The sequence below is a fragment of the Aquarana catesbeiana genome, linkage group LG11 (genome assembly GCF_042186555.1).
Source record: "Aquarana catesbeiana isolate 2022-GZ linkage group LG11, ASM4218655v1, whole genome shotgun sequence".
Taxonomy (NCBI): Eukaryota; Metazoa; Chordata; class Amphibia; order Anura; family Ranidae; genus Aquarana; species Aquarana catesbeiana.
Genome location: NC_133334.1, coordinates 32,843,127 through 32,867,657, shown reverse-complemented (window position 1 = coordinate 32,867,657; position 24,531 = coordinate 32,843,127). Strand labels below are relative to the sequence as shown.

The 24,531-nt window shown below is 43.6% G+C and overlaps 2 protein-coding genes across 2 annotated transcripts in view; both read left to right on the top strand.

The window, feature by feature from the left end:
* LOC141111682 (embryonic protein UVS.2-like) overlaps positions 1 to 12,358 on the top strand; it is a 32,745-nt gene extending 20,387 nt beyond the window's left edge. The window contains exons 7-12 of the mRNA XM_073603831.1: positions 55 to 182; positions 1,412 to 1,527; positions 2,824 to 3,049; positions 4,213 to 4,337; positions 7,623 to 7,848; positions 10,732 to 12,358. Coding sequence (XP_073459932.1) covers positions 55 to 182; positions 1,412 to 1,527; positions 2,824 to 3,049; positions 4,213 to 4,337; positions 7,623 to 7,848; positions 10,732 to 10,745 — 835 coding nt within the window. The 3' untranslated portion in view covers positions 10,746 to 12,358. The remainder of the gene's footprint in view (positions 1 to 54; positions 183 to 1,411; positions 1,528 to 2,823; positions 3,050 to 4,212; positions 4,338 to 7,622; positions 7,849 to 10,731) is intronic.
* Positions 12,359 to 18,115: 5,757 nt separating this feature from the next.
* SYT13 (synaptotagmin 13) overlaps positions 18,116 to 24,531 on the top strand; it is a 62,363-nt gene continuing 55,947 nt past the window's right edge. The window contains exon 1 of the mRNA XM_073604171.1: positions 18,116 to 18,745. Coding sequence (XP_073460272.1) covers positions 18,572 to 18,745 — 174 coding nt within the window. The 5' untranslated portion in view covers positions 18,116 to 18,571. The remainder of the gene's footprint in view (positions 18,746 to 24,531) is intronic.

The following is a 24,531-nucleotide window of genomic DNA, read 5'->3' as shown; positions in this document are numbered from 1 at the left end:
AAACGCATGTTTCTGAATTGAACCCTCACTGTATTGGTATGTTTCTGTTTACAGATTTGCGTTCACTACTGACTACCGCCTACAGACCATTCAGCCCATCCCTGACAATGGTATCAACATTGGACAGAGAACAGGATTGAGCAACCTGGATGTGGCCAAGATCAACAAACTCTACAGCTGCAGTAAGTTTATCGGAAACGTCTGCGTAATAGCAATCAGTATTGGCGTGGGATCGATTAAATTGTATGGTCATTTTCGGAAAAGCAAGCTGGTTTAAAGTAGTTCACAAAATTTCTTATAGCTAGCATATAGCTTTGGGTCTTAGATTTGAGGGACACTAATGGTATAGGACACTGGTGAGGAAGATAGAACAAGCAGGAGATACAACTGCAAAAACACACACAGGAGGGTGCAAACGCCAAGTGCATTGCCACTATACATATAAAACAGTTGCATATGGTTGCAGTTGCAGAGCTATAACTCTGTTTTAGCTCTGAGGAAAGTGGCGTGTCCCCTAAAACGCATAAGCTTTCCAACTGTATGGTACACGGCCCGATGACATCGCCTACGGTTGGAGTTGTTATGTGATATGCTTGTTGTCACTTATGTTTGTGGGTATGCAATGGTTTTTTAGTATTTAATAAAGTTGCATTGTGGTAATGCACTAGGTGTTTGCGCCCTCCTGTATGTTTATTTTTGCAGTTGTTTGAAGATTTCCAGATCTGGGGAGGGCTGCATCGGATTAAACATTATGTGTGAACACCATTAAGAGTACCTCTATTTCTGAGTGTTTTTGAGACTTAAGCAGGAGATACAAAACCCATACTGCTAACCTACTTTCAAAAGTAAATTGGAATACCTGGTTTTGTGAGAACTGGTTTCGGTGAACCGAAAACGTATTGAGTCTCCATTGCTCTAACATGTAGAAAAATAAAAAAAGTAGCCATTTCTTCTTATAAAGCCACTGTTGATGGTGGTCATAAGCCTGGTATGGCACCTACTGACTCCCAAATTAAGGTAGGGGCGAGCAGACAGGAAAGTTTGGTGTAGAAACTCAGCTGTTTGTATATTGGAAGACCCTCAGAAACTGGGACAAAATTATGAATAGTGTGATAATGCACAACCATGTCACGGTACGAAGAGGATTCGTGGCACCTAGGGTTCTCATACATACAAGGTGAAGAGTTCCAAAATGCATGTTCCATAAGGAGGAAACTGGATCTTTAGTTTCCTCTGGGAATTGTAAATCCTGGATTGGAGCCTGGAGGCTTGGGTGGGATGAAGCCTCCAGTCCTGGGTCCATGGTTTTCCAACACTAGCAGGTATGAACAGGGTTTTTGGTATGGGAGATGACTACCCAAGAGACTCTGCCCTTGTTTGTAACTTGGTTCTTCTTCCTATTTTTCTACAGATGTCTGCTCCTCCGTATTGTCCGATGCCACAGGTGTTTTCTACTCTGCCTCCTACCCTTCAAATTACCCAAACAACTACAACTGTACCTGGCTCATCCGACTGCCATACAGCCAGGTAATCATTCCTACTTGATGCACTTTATGTTAAAGTTAAACGCTACGCATATAAATGTCTTTGTCATAGAGTTAGAACTAGGGATGAGCTGAACTGAACTGGGGACTGTCACCGCCACAAGAGGAGAGGGAAGATCTTTAAATGGGGACACCTATGTTGGAAAGCTACTTCAGCTGTGACTCTTACCGGGCAGGATCTGCTGGAAACATGGCTGGGCATTTATTGTTTCATTGGAACAACAGGAACACAGAGACAGGAAATGACATCATAACAATGTCCCTTCCACTGGGAAGAACATGCAACCATTAAAGTGGAATTACTGTCTAACCATAACAATTCTTAAAAATGCCCCCCCTCCTTCTACATATCCTGCCTACCCTATGTAAAAAAAAAAATGAAAGTGTGATGTAGGGCACTCTTGTAGGAGCCACTGGTGAACGTCCTATTCCCCCAGTTAGATTACTCACAGCCAGGCACACAGCATTTCCTTCACACTTCCACTGGCTCAAGGGAATAGTCTAGGGGGGTCTTTTTTTAGTTTATTTGAACATAGAACTCAGATGGGGATGAGGGGAGCATGGGATACCACAATAAACTGTAGGACCCCTTAGCTTTCAAAAAAGGGATGTCCCACAGAATCTCTATGCTGATGTTGACTAGTGCCCCTTCCAGAGATTAAAAGCTACACAGTCACTGCCCTTCCAAAACTAAGGTCATTTACTCACACAGCCATAGGATCATTGTTTGCCTCCTTCCGATATCCACCAGGCTCCTCTAAGTGAGAAAGATGTAGACTCACACCACCATAGGACAGCTTGACTCTTTCCCAACAACTTTCTCTTGGCTCTCTCCTGTGAGCTTTTCCAGACCCAACTTGATCCCAGGACTTAAGCTTGTGAATAGGTTCCCAAGCTACGCCTAGTATTCTGCCCCAGGGGATGGGTCTCCTACAGATGGGTCTCCTCCAGCAGGACTGGACCCTGTCACCACCCCCAGAATTCATGGCCATTGTTGACCACTCCCTGACACAGGGGAGCCGAAGCTGTGGGATCACGTGATCGAACCAGAACAGGATGAAAAAAGGTAAGTATACAGATATTTTTTTATATAGGGTAGGCAGCATAGATAGAAGGAGAGGGAGGGAACATTTTTATAAAATAGTTATGGTTAGGCAGGAATTCCACTTATTGCTAGCATTTTTAGTGTTAGATGAATTTTTGTATTCAGCACATTTGTGTATTTAATCTAAAAGACAAGTGTCTATGTCCATTATTATACTTATAAATCTCCTTTTAGGTACTCTTGCAGTTTAAGGCGTTTGATGTGCAGAACTCTGTTGGGTGCACATCAGATTACATCAGGGTGTTTGATGGTCCCAGCAGGACATACCCATTGCTGCTGGACAGATCATGCGGCTCCGGACAGATGCCCTCTCTGGTGTCCTCTGGCTCGGTGATGCTGGTGGAATTCGTCACAGATGGGTCAATTACAGCCACTGGATTCAAAGCCTCATACAGCACAGGTACAGCACAGAATAGACGTACAAAAAAACATTCTAAAAACAGCGACATTCAACATGGGAGGAATGGGTACCTTTTGTCTTAAGGAGAAAAGCAAAACCAACTGGACCTTTTATTGTAAGGACATATTTCTGTGGGCTAAAGAAAGTGGACCACACAAAATGTGCCATGGTACTGCATTGAATAATGGTCATGGTTAAAGGTGGGTGTTCCCAAAGGACATGGTTTATTGGGACATGGCTTTTCAACTCTTCCAGTATGAACTTCAGCATTCGGTCATAAGACATCTCATAGCCACAAAGGAAATTGGTGCTGGACCACTTCCCTCTGCAAGACACTCCAGTAGATACACTATATTGTCAAAAGTTTTGGGACGCCTGCCTTACACGCACATGAACTTTAATGCCCCCCCAATCTCAGTCTGTAGGGTTCAATATTGAGTTGGCCCACCCTTTGCAGCTATAACAGCTTTAACTCTCCTGGGAAGGCTGTCCACAAGGTTTAGGAGTGTGTCTATGGGAATGTTTGACCATTGTTTCAGAATTCGTGAGGTCAGGCACTGATGTTGGACGAAAAGGCCTGGCTCGCAGCCTCCACTCGAATTCATCCCAAAGGTGTTCTGTCAAGTTGAGGTCAGGCCAGTCAAGTTACTCCACCCCAAATTCGCTCATCCATGTCTTTATGGGCCTTGCTTTGTGCACTAGTCATGTTGCAAGTATTGGAAGTATTAACAAATGACTTAGCACCAAAAAATTATATTTGTTCTGTATTTTCTAAAAGGGGCAGTATTGTGAGATGGGTAGGTGTGGAACTAAAGGTGTGGTGCTATGAGGTGGAGACAAGGGATGACTCTGAAGGTAGGGGATTCCTGCACCTTATATCTGAGAAAAAAATCCCTGCTCATATGCATGCAAGCACATTGCTCTTCTGATCTGCATAGTTGCCCACCAGTGGCCCAGAACCTACTGAAGGCAGGTTAAGCATAACAGCCCAGCAAGTAGCATTATCAGAAGGTCAGAACTGGAAGCTTCCATACTGCTCTAATGGCATGTTAAATTTAAAGTAAACCTAATTTAAGAGACATGTAGGGGCCTTCTTGCTTGACATTCTCTGCCCTCGGTACTTTCTCAAATATACACAATTGTCATACTTTTATTCCTTTCAGTGAGATGCGGCAGGACTTTGGTCAACTCCACTGGGACCGTATTTAGCCCTGGCTATGAACAGCATCAAAATTACCCTGCTTATAGTGACTGCATTTGGACAATTATCGCTCCTTTGGGATACAAGGTAAGAAAAGCTTCACCATATATTATATACACCATTGGAAGCATCTTGTTATAACCTGTTGATCTTGTCAGAAGTTCAGATATGTCCCGTGTCTCCTGCACATTATCTCAAAGAGCCCTATTTGTTCTTACGCTGGACTGCATAAAGATTAGCCTTTAGACTGTAGAGATCTGAGAGTTGGAATTTTTGAGTAATTTAGCAAAAGATATTGGGCAGGGCTGACACCACTCAGTCAGCGAAAATGCTGTGTGTTGTCAACCGGGCTTACATGCCCCCAGGACCAGTGGCATCAACATGGCAAACACTATAATCAGGCACTGAAGCCCAGCCCAACCATTGCATTGCACATAGCTGCAAGCATAAAATGAAAGTGCGTTGATACTTTGCACCCCTACATCAGACAGGCTAGACAGGCGTTTAGCAAATTTTTTCTGCTGGAGAGACATATTAAAATTCATATTTTATGTCTGAAGTATATTTAAAAGAGAAGTATGGGAATTCCGTTTTTTTTAAGAATCATACTTACCTAGGTGGATGCATTCTATGCATGAAGGTAAAATAACCTTCAGTGTGCAGCTCCACCCCCCCAATGCTTGCCTGAGCCCAATCTCGATCCAGCAATGTGCACAAGAGCAGTGGCTCTCCCGGCCTTCTGTTTTCTCATTGTCACAGAAACAGTAGCAGGAGCAATTGGCTCCCCCTGCTGTCAATCACAGCCAGTGAGGAGAGAGCGGGGACGGAGCTGAGCCCCACTGTATTTGTCAATGGGCACATGGAGCGGGGCTCTGGAGCAAGCACGCATGAGTGCTCCCATAGCAAATGGCTTGCTATTGGGACACTCAGCAGGGAGGAGGGGCCAGGAGCACCAGCAGGAAGCCTGAGAAGAGAAGAATCAAGGCTGCTCTTTGCAAAATATATGTTTGTTATTTAAAAAAAAAATAAAACCTGAGCCTTTAATATTACCTTAAATAAAATGTTGGCAGCTGTAATTGTTTTTGTTACATGACGTGCTACAGCGTAGCAACTTTATATTTTAAATAAAATGAAGACATTTAAAAAAAGAAATATATATATATATATATATATATATATATATATATATATATATATATACATATATATACATACAGTATCTCACAAAAGTGAGTACACCCCTCACATTTTTGTAAATATTTTATTCTATCTTTTCACGTGACAACACTGAAGAAATGACACTTTTCTACAATATAAAGTAGTGAGTGTACAGCTTGTATAACAGTGTAAATTTGATGTCCCCTCAAAATAACTCAACACACAGCCATTAATGTCTAAACCACTGGCAACAAAAGTGAGTACACCCCTAAGTGAAAATGTCCAAATTGGGCCCAATTAGCCATTTTCCCTCCCGCTGTCGTGTGACTCTTTAGTGTTACAAGGTCTCAGATATGAATGGGGAGCAGATTTGTTAAATTTGGTGTTATCGCTCTCACTCTCTCATACTGGTCACTGGAAGTTCAACATGGCACCTCATGGCAAAGAACTTTCTGAGGATCTGAAGATAAGAATTGTTGCTCTACATAAAGATGGCCTAGGCTATAAGAAGGTTGCCAAGACCCTGAAACTGAGCTGCAGCACGGTGGCCAAGACCATACAGCGGTTTAACAGGACAGGTTCCACTCAGAACAGGCCTCGCCATGGTCCACCAAAGGAGTTGAGTGCACGTGCTCAGCGTCATATCCAGAGGTTGTCTTTGGGAAATAGACGTATGAGTGCTGCCAGCATTGCTGCAGAGGTTGAAGGGGTGGGGGGTCAGCCTGTCAGTGCTCAGACCATACGCCGCACACTGCATCAAATTGGTCTGCATGGCTGTCATCCCAGAAGGAAGCCTCTTCTAAAGTTGATGTACAAGAAAGCCCACAAACAGTTTGCTGAAGACAAGCAGACTAAGGACATGGATTACTTGAACTATGTCCTGTGATCTGATGAGTAGGGTTGCCACCTCATCCCTTTAAACCCAAACACATATGAATTACACAGATTCTGAGGCTAATTTAATGCAGATAAGGCACCAAGTGAGTTTAATTACCACCTTAATCATAACCTGTGTAATTAATATGTGTTCGGTTTTAAAGGGATGAGGTGGCAACCCTACTGATGAGACCAAGATAAACTTATTTGGTTCAGATGGTGTCAAGCGTGTGTGGCGGCAACCAGGTGAGGAGTACAAAGAGCATGATCCCCTCCTTTCGAAGACTGGCGCAGGGCAGTATTCCAACATGATAACGACCCCAAACACACCTCCAAGACGACCACTGCCTTGCTAAACAAGCTGAGGGTAAAGATGATGGACTGGCCCAGCATGTCTCCAGACCTAAACCCGATTGAGCATCTGTGGGACATCCTCAAACAAAAGGTGGAGGAGCGCAAGGTCTCTAACATCCACTAGCTCCGTGATGTCATCATGGAGGAGTGGAATGCTGCGTACACACGATCGGACTTTCCACCAACAAAACCGTGGATTTGTGTTCGAAGGATGTTGGCTCAAACTTGTCTTGCATACAAACGGTCACACAAATGTTGGCCAACAGTTACGAACGTGGGAACGCGGTGACATACGACGAGCCGAGAAACAGGAAGTTCAATAGCCAGTTCGGCTCCTTCTGCTTGATTCCGAGCATGGGTGAACTTTTGTGCGACGGACCTGTGTACACACGCTCGGACTTTCCGACAACAAAGTTTTGTTGGCAGAAAATTTGAGAACCTGCTCTCAAACATTTGTTGTCGGAAAGTCCGACAGCAAATGTTCGATGGAGCTTACACACAGTCGGACTTGCCGACAACAAGCTCACATCTAAAATTTCCCGCTGGAAAGTCCAACCGTGTGTACGCAGCAGAAGAGGACTCCAGTGGCAACCTGTGAAGCTCTGGTGAACTCCATGCCCAAGAAGGTTAAGGCAGTGCTGGAAAATAATGGTGGCCACACAAAACATTGACACTTTGGGCCTAATTTGGACATTTTCACTTAGGGGTGTACTCACTTTTGTTGCCAGTGGTTTAGACATTAATGGCTGTATGTTGAGTTATTTTGAGGGGACAGCAAATATACACTGTTATACAAGCTTTACACTCACTACTTTATATTGTAGCAAAGTGTCATTTCTTCGGTGTTGTCACATGAAAGAATAAAATATTTACAAAAATGTGAGAGGTGTATTCACTTTTGTGAGATACTGTATATATATATAATTTTTTTTATTTTATTTTTTTTTTTAATTCTTTTATTTTAATATGTGTTGTGAATTTCAGGTCCAGCTGGCCTTTGTTAGTTTCAGCCTTGAGTCCAGCAAGAAATGTTCTTATGACTGGCTGGAGATCAGAGATGGGATTTTGTCCACCTCACCCTTGGTAGGACCAGCATACTGCGGCAATCAACAAATTCAGCCAATCAATTCCACCACAAATGGCCTTGTCCTGCATTTCGTGAGTGACTATTCTGGAGAGAGTACCGGATTCATGGCAAACTACTCCATCAGTAAGTTGATTCAACCTTTGTATATGTCATTTTAACTATGAAAAGCATATAAATCTCCTATTAAGTGATGATTGCTACTTAGGCAGGCCACACTGACAGGGGAAGCCCTCTTGCCAAGCCAATGTCTTCTCCCGGGGGAAGGGAAGCCATCCCCACCGGGAGAGCACAGTGATTATTGCTAGCAGCTATACCAGCCCAATGTGATAATCACAAGTAAAATCCAGCAGGCTGGTTGTACCCAAGTTGATCGCATTGGCGTAAACTTGGTACATAAAGCCTGCCCATAAACGATTCCTAGTGAACCGACTGAGATTCAAACTGTCTATGGCCAGCATTAGGCTGCTTTATAGAATAGAAAAGAATAGAATAAAACAGATTAGAATAGAATGAAACAGAAAATTTTATAATAAAACAGAATAGAATAGAAAATAAAGGAATAGAATAGAAAAGGATAGAACAGAAAATAAAATAATAGAGTGGATTAGTATAGAAAAAAACAGAATAGAATAAAACAGAATAGAGAATAAAAGAATAGAAAACAATAAAAGAATAGAATAGAATTTTTAAAAAATGCAATAAATAGAACAGAGTAGAATAGAATAAAAATACAAATATAGCCATCTTCCGAATATATGAAACAAATTGCGAAAAAAAAAATCATTCTACAATAAAAATATGACGAAACAAAATATTTAACTTAACGAACGGATCCCAAGCCAAACAAATTTCTCAGTCGTGCACATCTCTAATATGAAGTTGGTTGCCCTCTATAACAGCCCCACTCTTCTGGGAAGGCTTTCTACAGGATTTTGGAGTGCATCTGTAGGAATTTGTGGACATTCTCCCCGACCCATTTAAGACTTTGGGCTAAAGGACAGACTTGCAATTAACCTTCCATTTCATTCCAAAGGTGCTCAGTAGAGTTGAGGTCAGAGCTCTGTGTAGGACACTTGAGTTTCCCCACACCAGACTCGTGAAACCATGTCTTTATGGAAATACAGGGTACGCTGCTCCCAAGACCTGAATCAGGTCACACCCATTGAAGATTAGGTGTCGAACTCTAGCGGGGGGTTTGTCCTATGCTACACAGACTGCACAAATCTAAAGAAATTGACTCCATGTCGAAAAAATTCAAATGACAGCAACCTCATGCTTTTGGACAACATGAACAGAGTCCTCACTTGGGACCTTCTCTTCTTTGTGTTTAGTAGGGTTGAGATAAGGGATCTGAGAGATGCTGGTGAATCAAACTATTTATTGGTTTGCATAGGTGTGCGCGGCCTGTTGCATTAGGATGTGCAACCCAAACCTCAAACACACATGAGCGCCACCTGCTGTCACAGGAAGGGGGCTCTGGTGGTGGGAGCCAGTTGATTGGGAGCATATAACGATACACCCTAATTATGGGTGTAACGTGTTCCTAAAGTTGAACCTAGATTTTATTATAATGGGGGCATTTACAATGGCCACTGGCACCCCCAACCACCCACCTGGTGCTGCTCCTAGATAATGCTAATGAACATGGGGTGATTAGGGTGTGCCTAGGCACATCCGGCACACCCTGAGCGCACGCCTATGTTGGTTTGTTAAATCCAGGTGCTGGGGTGGGAGGTGCCTCCCCAGATTTTAGTTGTGCCCCCCCCCCCAGTCTCTGTGAGTGCATCCACTGATCCATGAGCCAGGTCTGATGCAGGAGGCTTGCTGATAGGGACAATCAATGTAAAGGGGTCACTCTGATGGCGACACTTGATGTAAGGGGGAAACGCTGATGGGGATACCTGATGTAAGGGGTTGCTGTGATTGGGACACCTGATGTAAAGGGGGGGCGCTGATGGGGACACTGATGCAAGGGGGCGCTCTGATTGGGACATTTGATGTAAGGGGGTACTCTGATAGGGACCCGGATGTAAGGGGCACTCTGATGGGGACACTGATATAAGAGGGCACTCTGATGGGGACACTGATATAAGAGGGTACTCTGATTTGGACACCTGATGTAGGGGGAAGCTCTGATTGGGATATCTGATGTAAGGGGTACTCTGATGAGGACACTGATATAAGAGGGTACTCTGATTTGGACACCTGATGTAGGGGGAAGCTCTGATTGGGATATCTGATGTAAGGGGGTACTCTGATGGGGACCCTGATGTAAGGGGTACTCTGATGGGGACTCAGATGTAAGGGGGCACTCTAATGGGGACATCTGATATAAGGGGGTACAAGTTCTGTATAATCACCCTGATCTAATGATATGCTAATACATACTAGTGTTGACAATTTTACTGCACCTCCAGATCAAATAGGCTTGATCCCGCCCTGGCTTAACCTGAGGTTTGTATGCCTACTGCAGCAAATGTCTACAGGAGCCTCAAGGGTCAGTCTACCCGAATATGACATTTCATTCTTTGATAGATGCTGAAATGTCTCTCGAAGACTATTGGTGAGACCTCTGTGCTAAGTACTTGGGTTTGTGCACCTGCATGTGCCCATTATAAGGAGTTCCCACCATATCTGCTAGATTTTTATGTATTTTATATTATGGAGAATGTAACAAGAGGAGCAGGGACACGCAAAGGTGGGCAGAAACACCCAAAACTCCGAGATGGACAAGAACAGAACTGGCAATGATGGAAAATGCTGATGGAGTATCCAATACATATATAATGCCAGAGGCTGGCCAGACTTTACCAGTAACTAATTCTCACTTTTGGGTAGACTGACCTTTAATGATGAGAGTTCATATTACCAGAACCTGGTCAGGTGACCTCTAAACACCTGTTATAGGTAAAGGATTTCATATTACCGCTGCCTTTTGCAACGTCTTGAATTAAAGATCGGATATATGTCAAGATGTCTTCTAATTGCAAACTTTTTTTTTTTCAGTTCCGGCTGCATAAGCCCCAGACCACGATCATCTTGTGACCTTCAGTGAAAAAAAATAAACAGCCACAAAATGAACAAATGACTGTAAAATCGTTACCAATACAAAAGAATCAGAGGAAATGACCATTATAACTGTGAAGATAGGCAGCTTTATTTCCTACAGGGTGATTACAGGACAAGACAACTTACGCGTTTCGGCCATGTGGTCCCAATCATAGCATGCTAATAGGTTTTATGTATTTATCATACTTTTTATATATTTATATTTTTTAATCTGGTATGCAAAAAGACTTCAGCTTTAACAATAAGGATGCCAACTGTTTCAGGTTTTCCCAGATAGGCTTCCATGTCTCCAGTAGCGTGCCTCCTTACATCTGGTGTCCCCAGTAGAGTTTTTCTCTACATCTGGTGTCCACCGTAGAGTTCTTCCTTGCACCTGGTGTCCCCATCAGAGTGCCCCCTTATATCAGATGTCCCTCTGCACATCAGTGACCCCCCCTCGCCCCCTGTACTCACAGATAACACACTGTCATGTGACTCATGTCATAAGTCACATGACAAGGGGAGAGAAGGAGGACAGTCTTTCTTCATTCCTTAGCAGTTCCTCACTGAGACTGAGGTGAGCTCTCAGTCTCAGGGCCATCTCTCTATCACCCCCTGCAGGCTGAAGGGAGGAGAACATCTAATCCCCTCTCTAGCCATTTTAGGGAGCCACAGTCCGGTCTAGAGTTGCCACTTTTTCTTCAAGCCAAACCCGAACACTTTAGAAGCACACAGAATTTTTTTTTTTTGTTAGTATGCACTATAGATTGTAACAGACCTGGGACACCTTTGGGCACTCCAAAGGGAATAGTAGTGCCCCCTCACCTTCCTGTCAATCCTTGTTCAAAGCCACATTCCTGTCTGAATAATGTGTCCGGGTTTCAGGAGGACTGAAACCCGGACACACGATTCAAAACCCGTACTGTCCGGGTGAATCCTGGACAGGTGGTAACCCTAGTCCAGTCCAAATAATGTGTCCGGTTTTCAGGCTGACTGCCTGATTCAAAACCTGGACTGTCCATGGTGAATCCAGGACCGGTGGCAACCTTAACCTGAGGACTGTGGGTGGGGCTAACTGTGATTTGGAGACAGGGACTAAAATGTTGGTAAGTAGGCTTTACATACACTGTAAAGGACAAGGATTTTCATGCCCATTTTTCTAAAAGTTTATTTAAACTGAATGTTTTAACAAAGATCTTTAGGGTTATAATATAGGCTTGGTTTAATCTATTATGAACCCCATCCCCAATGTCAACACTGCAAGGATTTCAGCCATCTTTGTTGCACACTCTTTCCTGCTTCAGTTCTGTAGATAAGGAGCATAGATTGTGACAGTATAGTGGTTGGGTGGTGGAAAATGGCAGTTTCTCTCTGAAGCTTTGTATGCAAGTATTTTGTTTCAGAACAGGTTAACACAATTATAACTGTATACTGTAAGCTGATCTGTATGTTTTAGATGATTTTAATAGTTTTTATCTGTTTTATAGACCATTGTTTAATCAGTAGAATACATGGGATACAAATCTGTTATTATTTTTTTAATTACAATGTAAATTTTTTTCTATTTAAATCATATTAATAAAACTGGTATTATAATGTTGTTTTACATGCTTTGTTTATGCCGTGGCCTCTAAGGGTCTAACAAATATACAGTGTGCACGCATGTGAGTGTGTGTGTATATATATATATAGATAGATAGATAGATAGATAGATAGATAGATAGATAGATAGATAGATAGATAGATAGATAGATAGATAGATAGATAGATCTATCTATATAGATATATATATACAGTGTATATTTTTTTTATAATAAAAAAATAATTTTATATATATATATATATATATATATATATATATATATATATATATATATATACAATTATTTTTGTATTATTATAATAATTATATATATATATATATATATACACACACACACACACACACACACACACACACACACACACTTGTGCTTATAAGTTTACATACCCTGGCAGAACCATAAGTCCCAGAATAAGGAATGGAGAAAGCCTCGTGAAAAATAATGCAGGTTCCTGTGAGACACCACCTCCACCAGCTGATACGGTGGGGATGGTGGAGGGGGGGGGGTGTTACCTACCTGACATACACTGACCTACCTGGCTGACCTAACTGACATACACTGACGTACCTGACTTGCACTGACCTACCTATCTGACACACACTGACCTACCTTTATGACATACTCTGACCTATCTGACCAGACTTCAGGTGACGTGACCTCCTCCCGCAGCTCAGCCGTAGTGTGCGGAGTGCCCATCACAGTAGAGTAGACAGCAGGCACTCCAGGCACTCAGAGCCAGGACAGGAGAGGAGAGCCGCCCGCCCGAGCGCTGAGCGAGGATCCTCTCACAGTGACGCAGTGGCCGCATTGTAATTCCCGTAATTTACTGCATATACAAACAGATTTTACTGTTGTGGGTTTAGTATCAACACATGTATCTGGTGCTAGAGACACAGAAGACAGCGAGGATAATTGGGCCAAGCTGGACCAACGTAACCATGCAAAATAAAACAAAAAAACTATACCTGGAGTTTAGCTTTAGGAATTCAAACATAAAACTGGATTTAAGCATAGGTGGAGTAAAGCACTCTGTTTTGCAACTCATGGCAATGAATGGGGAACATTGCAAGCACATGCAATACCAATATAATCCACTGAGTGGCAGGCTATTCCCATGAACAAAGCTTTCATTATTACAGTTAAGACAGCCAACTGTGCCCTATAGCTGTGTGATTTGCTTAATATTTTCCCAAGCTCTGTAAACATTTCTTGCACAAATATAAATTTTACAGTTTGTTGTCACACTGAAGTGCGATGACATGCTACAATATTTACCTATATTTCAGTCTAAAGAAAAAAAAAATGCATAGCTGTAAAGAGGCACAAATAAAACGAAGATGGCAAAAAGAATTGAAAAAAAAAAAAAAAAAAGGGCAATGTTTAAAAAGGATTATAATAGATTTTTTAAAAAACTACAAAAATAAACAAAATAACTGAATGTAAGCATAATACACACGGGCAGGTTTGAACTATGCTATATATATATATATATACCCTGTTTCCCCGAAAATAAGACCTAGTGTGATTGTCAGTGATGGCTGCAATATTAGCCCTACCCTGAAAATAAGACCTACGAGGACTTTCGCTAGGGCTTATTTGGGGGGTAGGGCTAATATTGCAGCCATCACCGACAATCACGCTAGGTCTTATTTTCGGGGAAACAGGGTATATATATACATATATATATATATATATATATATATATATATATATATATATATATATATATATATATATATATATATATATATATATCTATAGCATATAAGGATTAGGAATCATTGTAATCATTTTAATACATTGTTTAATAGATGAAGCAGGAAAGATTTTAGGTGTAAAGCATGGCACACACAGCCAGGCTTAACCAAAAAAAAAAACTTGACAGCTCACGAGAAGGTCCCAGTACTAACTTTTGGGGAGGGGGGGCAAACAAACCTTCGGATCCTCCCTGCATTTCCTCCTCCTCGATGGCTTCACAGCAGCTTTCCCTGTGTCTCCTCCTCCTCGTCGGCGGCCAATACGGTCGCTTCTCCTCTCGCCCAATTGGGGGCCCCAGGCCCGGCTTCCTGATTGGCCGGGAGAAGAATCAGGAAGACAATAGCCAATATTAATTGGCTATTGTCACACAATTGGGTGGGCTCAGGGCACAGTGCTCTGCGCCCCGAGCCCACCCTTTTTTAAAGCCAATTAGAGCCTCTGGCTCTAATCATGTGCTTCTAAAAGAAAAAAAAACCCATTGGAACCCATGAGTCCGGCGCCCCGCATGTAGTTAAGGGGGCCAGACACATGGATTAGGGGGGCGACATTCCAGTGCCCCTTATGGATGGGCCGCCACTGGTACAGCAATCTCCCTGCAGAGCTATTGTGTTCTGACAAAGGAACCACCCCCCGCCAGAACACACTGGTCTGCGCTCGCAGCCATTGGCTGCGTGCGCTGATCGGATGCTGATTGGCTGCTGGTTTTTCAGAATGCTGGTTCAACCAAAGCCGGCTGTGAGACTGGCTTTCTGTCAAACAAGGACCTGTACACACGGGCCAAATGTCAACCAGTATCTACCGTGCCGGCAATTTCAGTGTACGGGGCTTCAGTTACAACGTTACATTCCTTCACTTTCCAGCTCTTCGCAAATCGCACCATAGGGGAGATAGCGCCATTCACACTTGTGCGACTTGTCATGTAACTTTGGACACATAAAGTGACAAGTCACAGGCCATGTATTTCAATGGAAGCCGTTCAAATCTATGCGACTTAAAGTCACAGTGACTTTAAAAAAGGTTCCTGCGCTACTTTGATGCGACTTTCGTGCAATGGACTGCAATGTATACTCTCAAAAGCTGCATGGAAGTCCCATCTTAATGTTATCAGTGTGACAGCCAAAGTTGCACCCATCCAAAGTTGCATCAAACTCTCAATGTAAAGTCGCAATGTAAATCAAAAACGCAATCTGCTGCGGGCAAACAAAAAGTCCCTGACCCTTTCCCAAAAAAAAAAGCACCAGCTGAAAACGCAGATGTGAACGTGACCCATAGGAAATCGCTCTGTAGAAACGCATAGGTGTGAACCTTGGTTCACACCTATGCAGTTTGCTTTTGATCCCTTTCTGCAGTGCTTTTTCACATGCGTTTTTGATGAGTTTTTCCACATTATTTTCATGCATTTTGTTTTTTTCTTCTTTTTTTAAAAAAAAAAAGGGGAGATGTTTTTGTTGTTAGGCAGATTAAAAAATGCAAAACGCATCAAAAAGGCATCAAAAACATACTACATGCGTTTCTGCAGCATTGTCTATTGAAGTCTATTGAACCAAAAATGCCCTGTTTTGCATTTAAAAAAAAGCCCCGTATCCTTTCCAAAAACACAGCAGTTGAAAAATGCATAGATATGAACGGATCCCATAGGAAACCATGTTAAGTAGACTGTAGTGCCCTTCTGCAAATTGCACTAAAAAACACACAGGTGTGAACCAGGACCTAGGCTAGGTTCACACCTATGCATTTTGCAGTGCGTTTTCAGTTTTGCAGAAACGCACCACAGGCCATTTAACACGATTTCCTATGGGACACGTTCACATCTGTGTGCCTTTAACCTGTTCAGGGACTTGTTATGCCTGCAGCGGGTTGCGTTTTTGGTTCCATAGGCTTCCATGGAAACACAGCAGAAACGCATCCAAAATGCTTAAAAAATGCAGTGCATACGTTTTTGCTAGTCTCTTCTGCATGACAACAGATACCTCCCAAAAATGCAAAACACATCAAAAACGCATTCAAAATGCATCAAAAACATGTGTCAAAAAACGAAAAACGAATTGGGAAAATGCATCGCAGGTTGCATTTGATGCATTTTCCCGGTGTATTTTGACACACGTTTTTAATGCATCTTTGATGTGTTTGGCATTTTTGGGAGGTATCTGTTGTCCTGCAGAAGAAGCCAGCAAAAACGCAGCACAAACACATCAAAAAATGAAAGCGCTGCGCTTTTGATGCGTTTCTGCTGCATTTCTATTGAAGTCTATGGAAGCAAAAACGCAATCTGTTGTGGGCAAAAAAGTCCCTGACCCTTTTTTTAAAAAAAAACTCACCAGTTGAGAAGGCACAGATGTGAATGTGACCCATAGGAAACCATGTGACATGGACTGAAGGGCATTTCTACAAGACTGAAAACGCACTGAAAAACGCATAGGTGTGGACTTATCCTTAAGCAAGGTTCACACCAGTATGGTGTGGGGAACCACATGTGATAAATTGTGCTGCAATCACAGAAAATCGCAACGCTGTCGCTCAAAAGAAGCTCCGTGGCTCCATTCACACCTAGGCGATTTGAATCGCGGGTGGAATCTCCGCGATTCTGCCCACGATTCCAAATTGCGGCAAAACACGTGACGCATTTGCGATACCATTACTTCCTAATGGCACCCAAATCGCACTGTGATTTTTCCGCAATTGTCGCACGTTTTGCAATTACGGCAAATCACAACGCGCGACACTGTCACTCAACAGAAGCTCCTGGGCTCCACCTAGGCGATTTGAATCATGGGCGGAATCGCTGTCAAATTTCAGTTCCAGATTGCGGCAAAACACGGGACACGTTTGCGATGCCATTACTTCTTAGGCCCCTTTCACACTTGTGCGACTTTTCATGCGACTTTGGACATCAGAGTGGCATGACAAGTCGTAATCCTTGATTCCCAATGATAACCATTCATATCTGTGCGACTTTAAGTCAAAGTAGTCCCTGTAATACTTTGGTCCGACTTTGATGCGAGTTGAGGTCTAAAGATTCCCTGAAATCACGGCCGCAAAATTGCGGTAAAATAACACGACTTTCAAGTGGAGACAGTGCAAAAGGGGCCTTCACACTTGTGCAACTTGTCCTGCGACTTGGGACTGCTAAGTCGCATGACAAGTCGTTCCCCGTGTTTTCCAATGAGTACCGTTCATATCTGTGCGGCTTCAAGTCTCAGCGACCTCAAAGTAGTACATGCGCTCTTTGGTTGACTTTGATGCGATTTGAGGTCCACAGACCTCATGTTTACACAGGCGTTGCTTAAAGTCGCATCAAAATCATGGCAAAAATTGCATCAAAAAAATTGCGGCGAAATCCCGCGGCTTTCAGGACGCACAAGTGTGACTGCAGTGACTTTGAAAGTTGCGCAATTTTGCCGCGATTTCAGGGAATGCCTGTGTAATCCTGAGGTCTACGGACCTCAACTCGCATCAAATTCGGACCAAAGTAGTGCAGGGACCACTTTGACTTGAAGTCGCACAGATATGAGCGGTACTCATTGGAAATCACGGGGGGGACTTGTCATGCTACATTGCAGTCCCAAGCCGCAGGACAAGCCGCACAGGTGTGAAAGGGGCCTGACGGCAACCCCAATCGCGCCGCAGTTTTGCCGCAAGCGCCCGCGCGATAATTCGTGCTGCGATCGCGGCAGATCACAACGCCCGACGCTTGTCGCTCATAAAAGGAGCAGGAGCTTCTTTTGATAGACAGCAACGCGCGTTTTTTTTGCGATTGCATCGCGGCAAAATTGCGTCACGGTCGGGCGTGATGGACTCTCAAGCAGGTCCAGCGTTTCGCCGCGGTTTGGGAATTGCAGGCAGAATCGCGGTGATTCCACCCGCCTAGGTGTGACTGGAGTCATTTTAGGTTTAAAAGATTCCCCTTTGGAGATTCTTTCATGGATATAACATGTACAGTATGGGAAGGTTAGCAGGGTTGGTTCAGCTGCCTGAGGAGCAATGAAGGGGTTAAAGCACTCGGGGATGCGATCGGTGCGAGCCAAGCCTCGGCCGATGGTGTCCTCCTCGTATTGGGTGACAACAAAGGGTTAGGAGGATTCCGGAGATTGCCAAGAACCTGTTATTTCATTCACGTGGTGGCAATTCCAGCTGAGCTTGAAGTGGAAAGCCTGAGGGAGATGAGAGGGAAAGGTCCGCCTGAGCGCCAGATCCAGCAATCCCATCCAGTGACGTGAGCAGCAATCAAGTCCCCTTCCCTGGAGAGGCAGCGAGCTCCGAGTGAGCAGCAACCTCAGCAGCAGAAGCCAGCGATCGCTCGCCTGAGCTCCGACGCTCTCCAGGAAAACTTGGGATCGTTCCCCCACCTTCTATCCCCCCGAACAGGCAGGAATGGGTCTGGCAACGCCTCGCTGAAGGTCCACAGCTGCCAGGTCCACCAACGACCACATCTCAAGATGTTCGCTGCCCCTTTAATAGCCATGGGGGCCACCCTGGGCACGGCCTCGGGGCTCTTTACCCTCTGCGGACTCCTGTTCCTGTGCAGGTACCTGCGGAAGAGGAAGATGTCGCCCGACAGCGGGGAAGGGACGCCGGTCACCATGGCCAACGTTCTGCAATCGGGGCAAGTGGTGAGTACCAAGCTCTATCTGGTCACCTGTATTCGTTCATACGCGTCACCTTGGATTATTATGATATAAGAGTCTGAATAAAATGAAATCTGGACTTCATATAGTTTGCTGACACACAGTGTAACACCTTGATTAGCAAGGCGGCACCGACCATGACCTGCACCAGTCTGTAGGCTGTCATTTCTCCCTTCTGAAAATGCTCAGCGCCTGGCTGTCATGCTGGATCTATGGCTTCAGTAGTTTCTGGAACAAATGTGCAGATCAGGGGCTCTTATTAACTTACTGCATGCTTGTAACAGGTTAGTGGGTATAGAAATACTGACACTAGGCAGCTAGCCCATTGCAACCATGGCACCCTCTCACTTCTATCATAGAAGTACTGATACCAGGCAACTAGCCCATTACAGCCATGGCACCCTCTCATTTCTATCATAGAAGTACTGATACCAGGCAACTAGCCCATTGCAGCCATGGCACCCTCTCATGTCTCATTTCTATCATAGAAGTACTGATACCAGGCAGCTAGCCCATTGCAGCCATGGCACCCTCTCATTTCTATCATAGAAGTACTGATACCAGGGAACTAGCCCATTGCAGCCATGGCACCCTCTTATGTCTCACGTCTCTCAGTTTAGTTTTCCTTTAATAAGACATATAGCAAAAGGAAAAAGCACACCGGTCCAGGTCAGCCAATCAGAATTTATCTTCCATTGTACTGACTAATTTTAACTGTGGAAGGTTGACAACTGATCGGTTACTAGCGGTTACAGCGTGCTGCATATTATTGTTGCTCAGTCCATCGCCTTATTAAAGAAAACCTGTCATTAAAGAAATACTTTGGGGAGGAGGAGGCGGAGGGGAGGGGGGTGTTATCAAAGCTGGAGCAGACAAAATCTGGAACAGCTGTGTATGGCAGCCAATCAGCTTCTATTTCAGCTTGTTCAATCAAGCATTGAAAATGAAAGATAGAAGCTGATTGGTTGCCACATTCTGTACAGCTGCTCCAGATTGCGGCTGCTCCAGTTCTGATAAATTTGCCTCTTTGTCTTCTACTGTTGAGCTCCTTGTCCCAGAACAAGTATGCCGTTTAGGAGTGCAGACTTTACTGTCTGTTGGCCTTAGTTGGGGGGTCAAAAATGGAAGTCCATAGGCTAAAGACACAAGGCTTTAAACAGGTATAAATATCCTTTTTTTTTTCAGTCCATCTTATTGAGCTCAGCTAAAAATAACTGTCACTTAAAAAAAAAAAAATAAAATAAGAGTCATCATCCTGGCAAAAAAAGATGATTTATCTTACACCATAAAAAATAAGGTTACACATCCTCTACACAAGTATAGAGATCTTTATTTTCAGCCATGTGAATGTACTTTTAAAATCTTGTTGAACTCAGCTGAAAATAACCGTGACTTTTTTTTAAAACTAAGGCTCCTTATCCTGGTGAAAATTAGGATTCTTATCATTTACACGATAACAAATCAAAATGCCTATTCTTTACACGAGTATAAGTATCTTTATTTTCAGCTATGTGACAGTTATTTTCACATCTCATTGAACTCAGCAGAAAAAAAAAAAAAATGTCGCCTTTTTAAAAATTAAAACAAATACCATATCCTGGTATAAATAAGGATATTGATCATTTACACCATAACTATATCCTTTACACAGGTACTGTATAAGTAGCTTTGTTTTCATTCATGTGACAGTCTTTTTTTTTAAATCTCATTGAGCGCAGCTGAAAATAACTGTCACCTTTTTGAAAAAAAAAAAATATTTATCTCAGTATCCTGATAAATAAATAAAACAAATAAGGATACTTATCCTTTACACACACGTATAAGCAGCTTTATTTTCAGTCACGTGACTGTCATTTTCAAATCTCATTGAACTCAGCTAAAAAATAACTGTCACCTTTTTGAAAATAGGGATCCTTATCCTAATAAATAAGGACATTACTTAGTTAAATCACACTTGTTTAATAATAAAAGTAAAAAGAACAAACGTAGTCAAAACATAGCCAAAGTTCAGTAACCGGAACGGATAGTCAGCCAAGCCATAAGTCAGGGATCAATGTAGTGAAACAGCAGGCGGGATCTGGAGCCAGAAGGGATGTCAGCAAAGCAAGTCTTGAACAGGATCGCGGGAGATAGCTTCTGTGTGATGTTGACCAACGTGAAGGCAGAGCTCCACTGGGCTGAACGGCTTAAGTAGGCAGGACTGACGAGCAGGATATCATCAACAGCTGAGTAACTGTGGAGAGAGATGGGAGCTGGCAATTAGCTGACAGCTGAGCGGCCAGCTCAGAGAAGGAAGGGCTGAACCCTGACAAAACCACCCAAATGGCCCTGATCAAAAGTTTACATACCCTGGAATGTTTGGCCTTGGTACAGACACAGAAGGTAGCACACACAGGTTAAAATGTCAATTAAAGATTCATTTCTCACATCTGGGGCTTTTTAAATCACAATTGGTGTCTGCGTATAAAATAGTCAATGAGTTTTTTAGCTCTCACTTGGATGCCCTAAGCAGGCTAGACACTGAGCCATAAGGAGGTAGAAAAGAACAGTCAAAAGACCTGCGTAACAAGGTAATGGAACTTTATAAAGATGAAAAAGGATATAAAAAGATATCCAAAAGCCTTGAATATGCCAGTCAGTACTGTTTAATCCCTTATTAAGAAGTGGGAAAATTTGGGGCTCTTTTGATACCAAGCCAAGGTCAGGCAGACCAAGAAAGATTTCAGCCACAACTGGCGGAAGAATTGCTCAGGATACAAAGAAAAACCCAGGAGAAATACAGGCTGCTCTCCAAAAAGACGGCGTGGTTGGGTTTTTTTGGGACGAAACGCGTTGGACTTGCTTGTTTAGCTCCCCACGTTGCTTTTTCCTTGTGATCACATTTTTGTACACAGCTATGACTCAATGTTTGTACTTTTAAATAAACCTATCCGTTTTGATCTACACCATATGGAGGCTTTTTTAAATTTTTTTATAATCCTCATATTTTTTTCTGGATGAGAGTGTTCTGCCTTCGCTGCCCGCACCTTGATTGATCCAAATCTGAGTTCCAACTCTACCCTCTTCCCTGGGAGACTCAGGGTCCAACATCGGAGTTCCATGTCCTGGTTTTCTTAGCGTGATTGACCCACTGCCGCTGGCATGTGAGTCCACTACGTCCGGTAAGAGTATATACCCCTCACCCCGGGTGGAGGACGCACCATCCCTGGTGTTCTATCTGTTGTCGTGGCTGTTTTCCTTCTTCAAGGGTGGACTGTTTTCATGTTTTTTGGCTATCAGCCTCATTTGAACTTACAGTGATCCACATACATCACTGTTTCCATCACTGTTTCCAAATTCCAGCCACTGGAATTTGCACTTTTTGCATTTAGCCATTTACTGTATATTTTATTTTATTTATTTATTTCAGGTACTTATATAGCGCCGTCAATTTACGCAGCGCTTTACATATACATTGTACATTCACATCAGTCCCTACCCTCAAGGAGCTTACAATCTAAGGTCCCTAACTCACATTCATACATACTAGGGACAATTTAGACAGGATCCAATTAACCTACCAGCATGTCTTTGGAGTGTGGGAGGAAACCGGAGTACCCGGAGAAAACCCACGCAGGCACAGGGAGAACATGCAAACTCCAGGCAGGTAGTGTCGTGGTTGGGATTCGAACCAGCGACCCTTCTTGCTGCTAGGCGAAAGTGCTACCCACTACACCACTGTGCCGCCCATATTTAAGGATATATATCATTTATATAATAACAAATAAGGATATTTATCCTTTACAAAAGTAGAAGGATATTTATTTTCAGCCATGTAACTGTCATTTTCAAACCACCTCATTGAACTCTAAAAATAACTGTCACCTATTTTGAAACGATATCCTCATCCTGGTGTGTGAGCTTTGTGAAATGAGTCTCTAGCTTTCCCGTTACATTTACACAGTGGAACCTCGGATTACGAGCATAATCCCTTCCAGGAGTATGATCGTAATCCAAAGTACTCGCATATCAAAGCGAGTTTACCCATTGAAGTCAATGGAAACGAAAATAATTTGTTCCGCATTGACTTCAATGGGATGCAATACCGCATGCGGCCAGAGGCGGGGGGGGGGCGCCGGAGAGCCCTGGAAACGGCCAAAAAGATCCGAGGACAGTTCGACCTCGGAAAGACTCTGTCCCCAAGATTTGCCGAGGTCAGCTGTGCTGTACTCAGGCCTTTCCGTGCATTTCCGAACGACGCCAATCGGTGACGCTCGGCTCTGCTCGGCTCCGGCCCCCCCCCTCCGCCTCAGGCCAAAAGCGGTACTGCAGATCGCTTTGGCCTGAATCCTGCTCGTTTTGCGAGGCAACACTCGCAAACCGAGTTACGATTTTTAAAAGTACAGTGCTCGTATTGCGGAACGCTCGTTAACCGCGTTACTCGCAATCCGAGGTTCCACTGTATTCAGGAGTCAGAGCTCCATTGTAACAGTCAGTCTTCAGCTCCAATCTGCTGTGATAACTCCCAGATCCGCACGGCCGCACCCACCCGCATCTGTTAGTCTTCACAGGATCCACGTCATGTATGATAATGCGGCTTGTCATTGAGGAATTGTTTTTACTAGTAATGATGGTTCTCTGCCTTGCCTGGAGCCATCAGCCGTCCGAGGTCATTAGAGGTGCGTGAGTGACAACACTAGCCAGGGCTATTTTTTTTTAGAGATCATCCAGCATGCTGGAAAATATAAGCCGACAGCTGCATCCAGACATGTAAATGCCCAGTTGGCACACAAAAAAAAAAAAGGCACTGCTTGGCCTGGCAATTAACTCTTGTGATCCCCCTACCCTAGGGTTGCCACATTCTCTTTAAGTCAAACTCGTACACTTAAGCGGTGCACAGCATTTTTTTTTTTTGTTTTGTTTATAGTATAAACTATACATATATTTTGCAATTAAATACCAATTCTAATCATATGAAGTTGATAGCAAGAGTCCCCCTTTACATCAGAGTCCACAGAGTTCCCCTTTTTACATCTGAACTCACAGAGTTTCCTTTCACTGTAAGGGGGGGACTCTGCAGACTCTGATGTAAGGAAGAACTCTGGGGACTCTGACATAAGGGATGCTCTGGGAACCCTGATTTCAGGGGGAACACTGAGAACTCTGATGTACGGAGAGGACTCTAATGTAAGGAGGAATACTGTGGCCTCTGATGTAAAGGTGAACTCTGATGTAAGGGGTGCTCTGAGAACCTTGATTTCAGGGGGAACGCTGAGAACTCTGATGTACAGAGAGACTCTGATGTAAGGGGGAACTCTGGGGAATCTGACATAAGGGATGCTCTGGGAACCCTGATCTAAGGGGGAACACTGAGAACTCTGATGTACAGAGAGGACTCTGATATAAGGGGTAACACTGTGGCCTCTGGTGTAAAGGGGAACTCTGATGTAAGGGGTGCTCTGAGAACCCTGATTTCAGGGGGAACGCTGAGAACTCTGATGTACAGAGAGACTCTGATGTAAGGGGGAACTCTGGGGAATCTGACATAAGGGATGCTCTGGGAACCCTGATATAAAGGGGAACACTGAGAACTCTGATGTACGGAGAGGACTCTGATATAAGGGGGAACACTGTGGCCTCTGATGTAGAGGGGTGCTCTGAGAACCCTGATTTGCCTTTTTGCCACGTACACACGATCGGAAATTCGGCCCTCAAAAGACCGATGAGAGCTTTTGGTCGGAAAATGACGACCGTGTGTACGCACCATCAGACTTTTGCTGGCCGTATTCCAG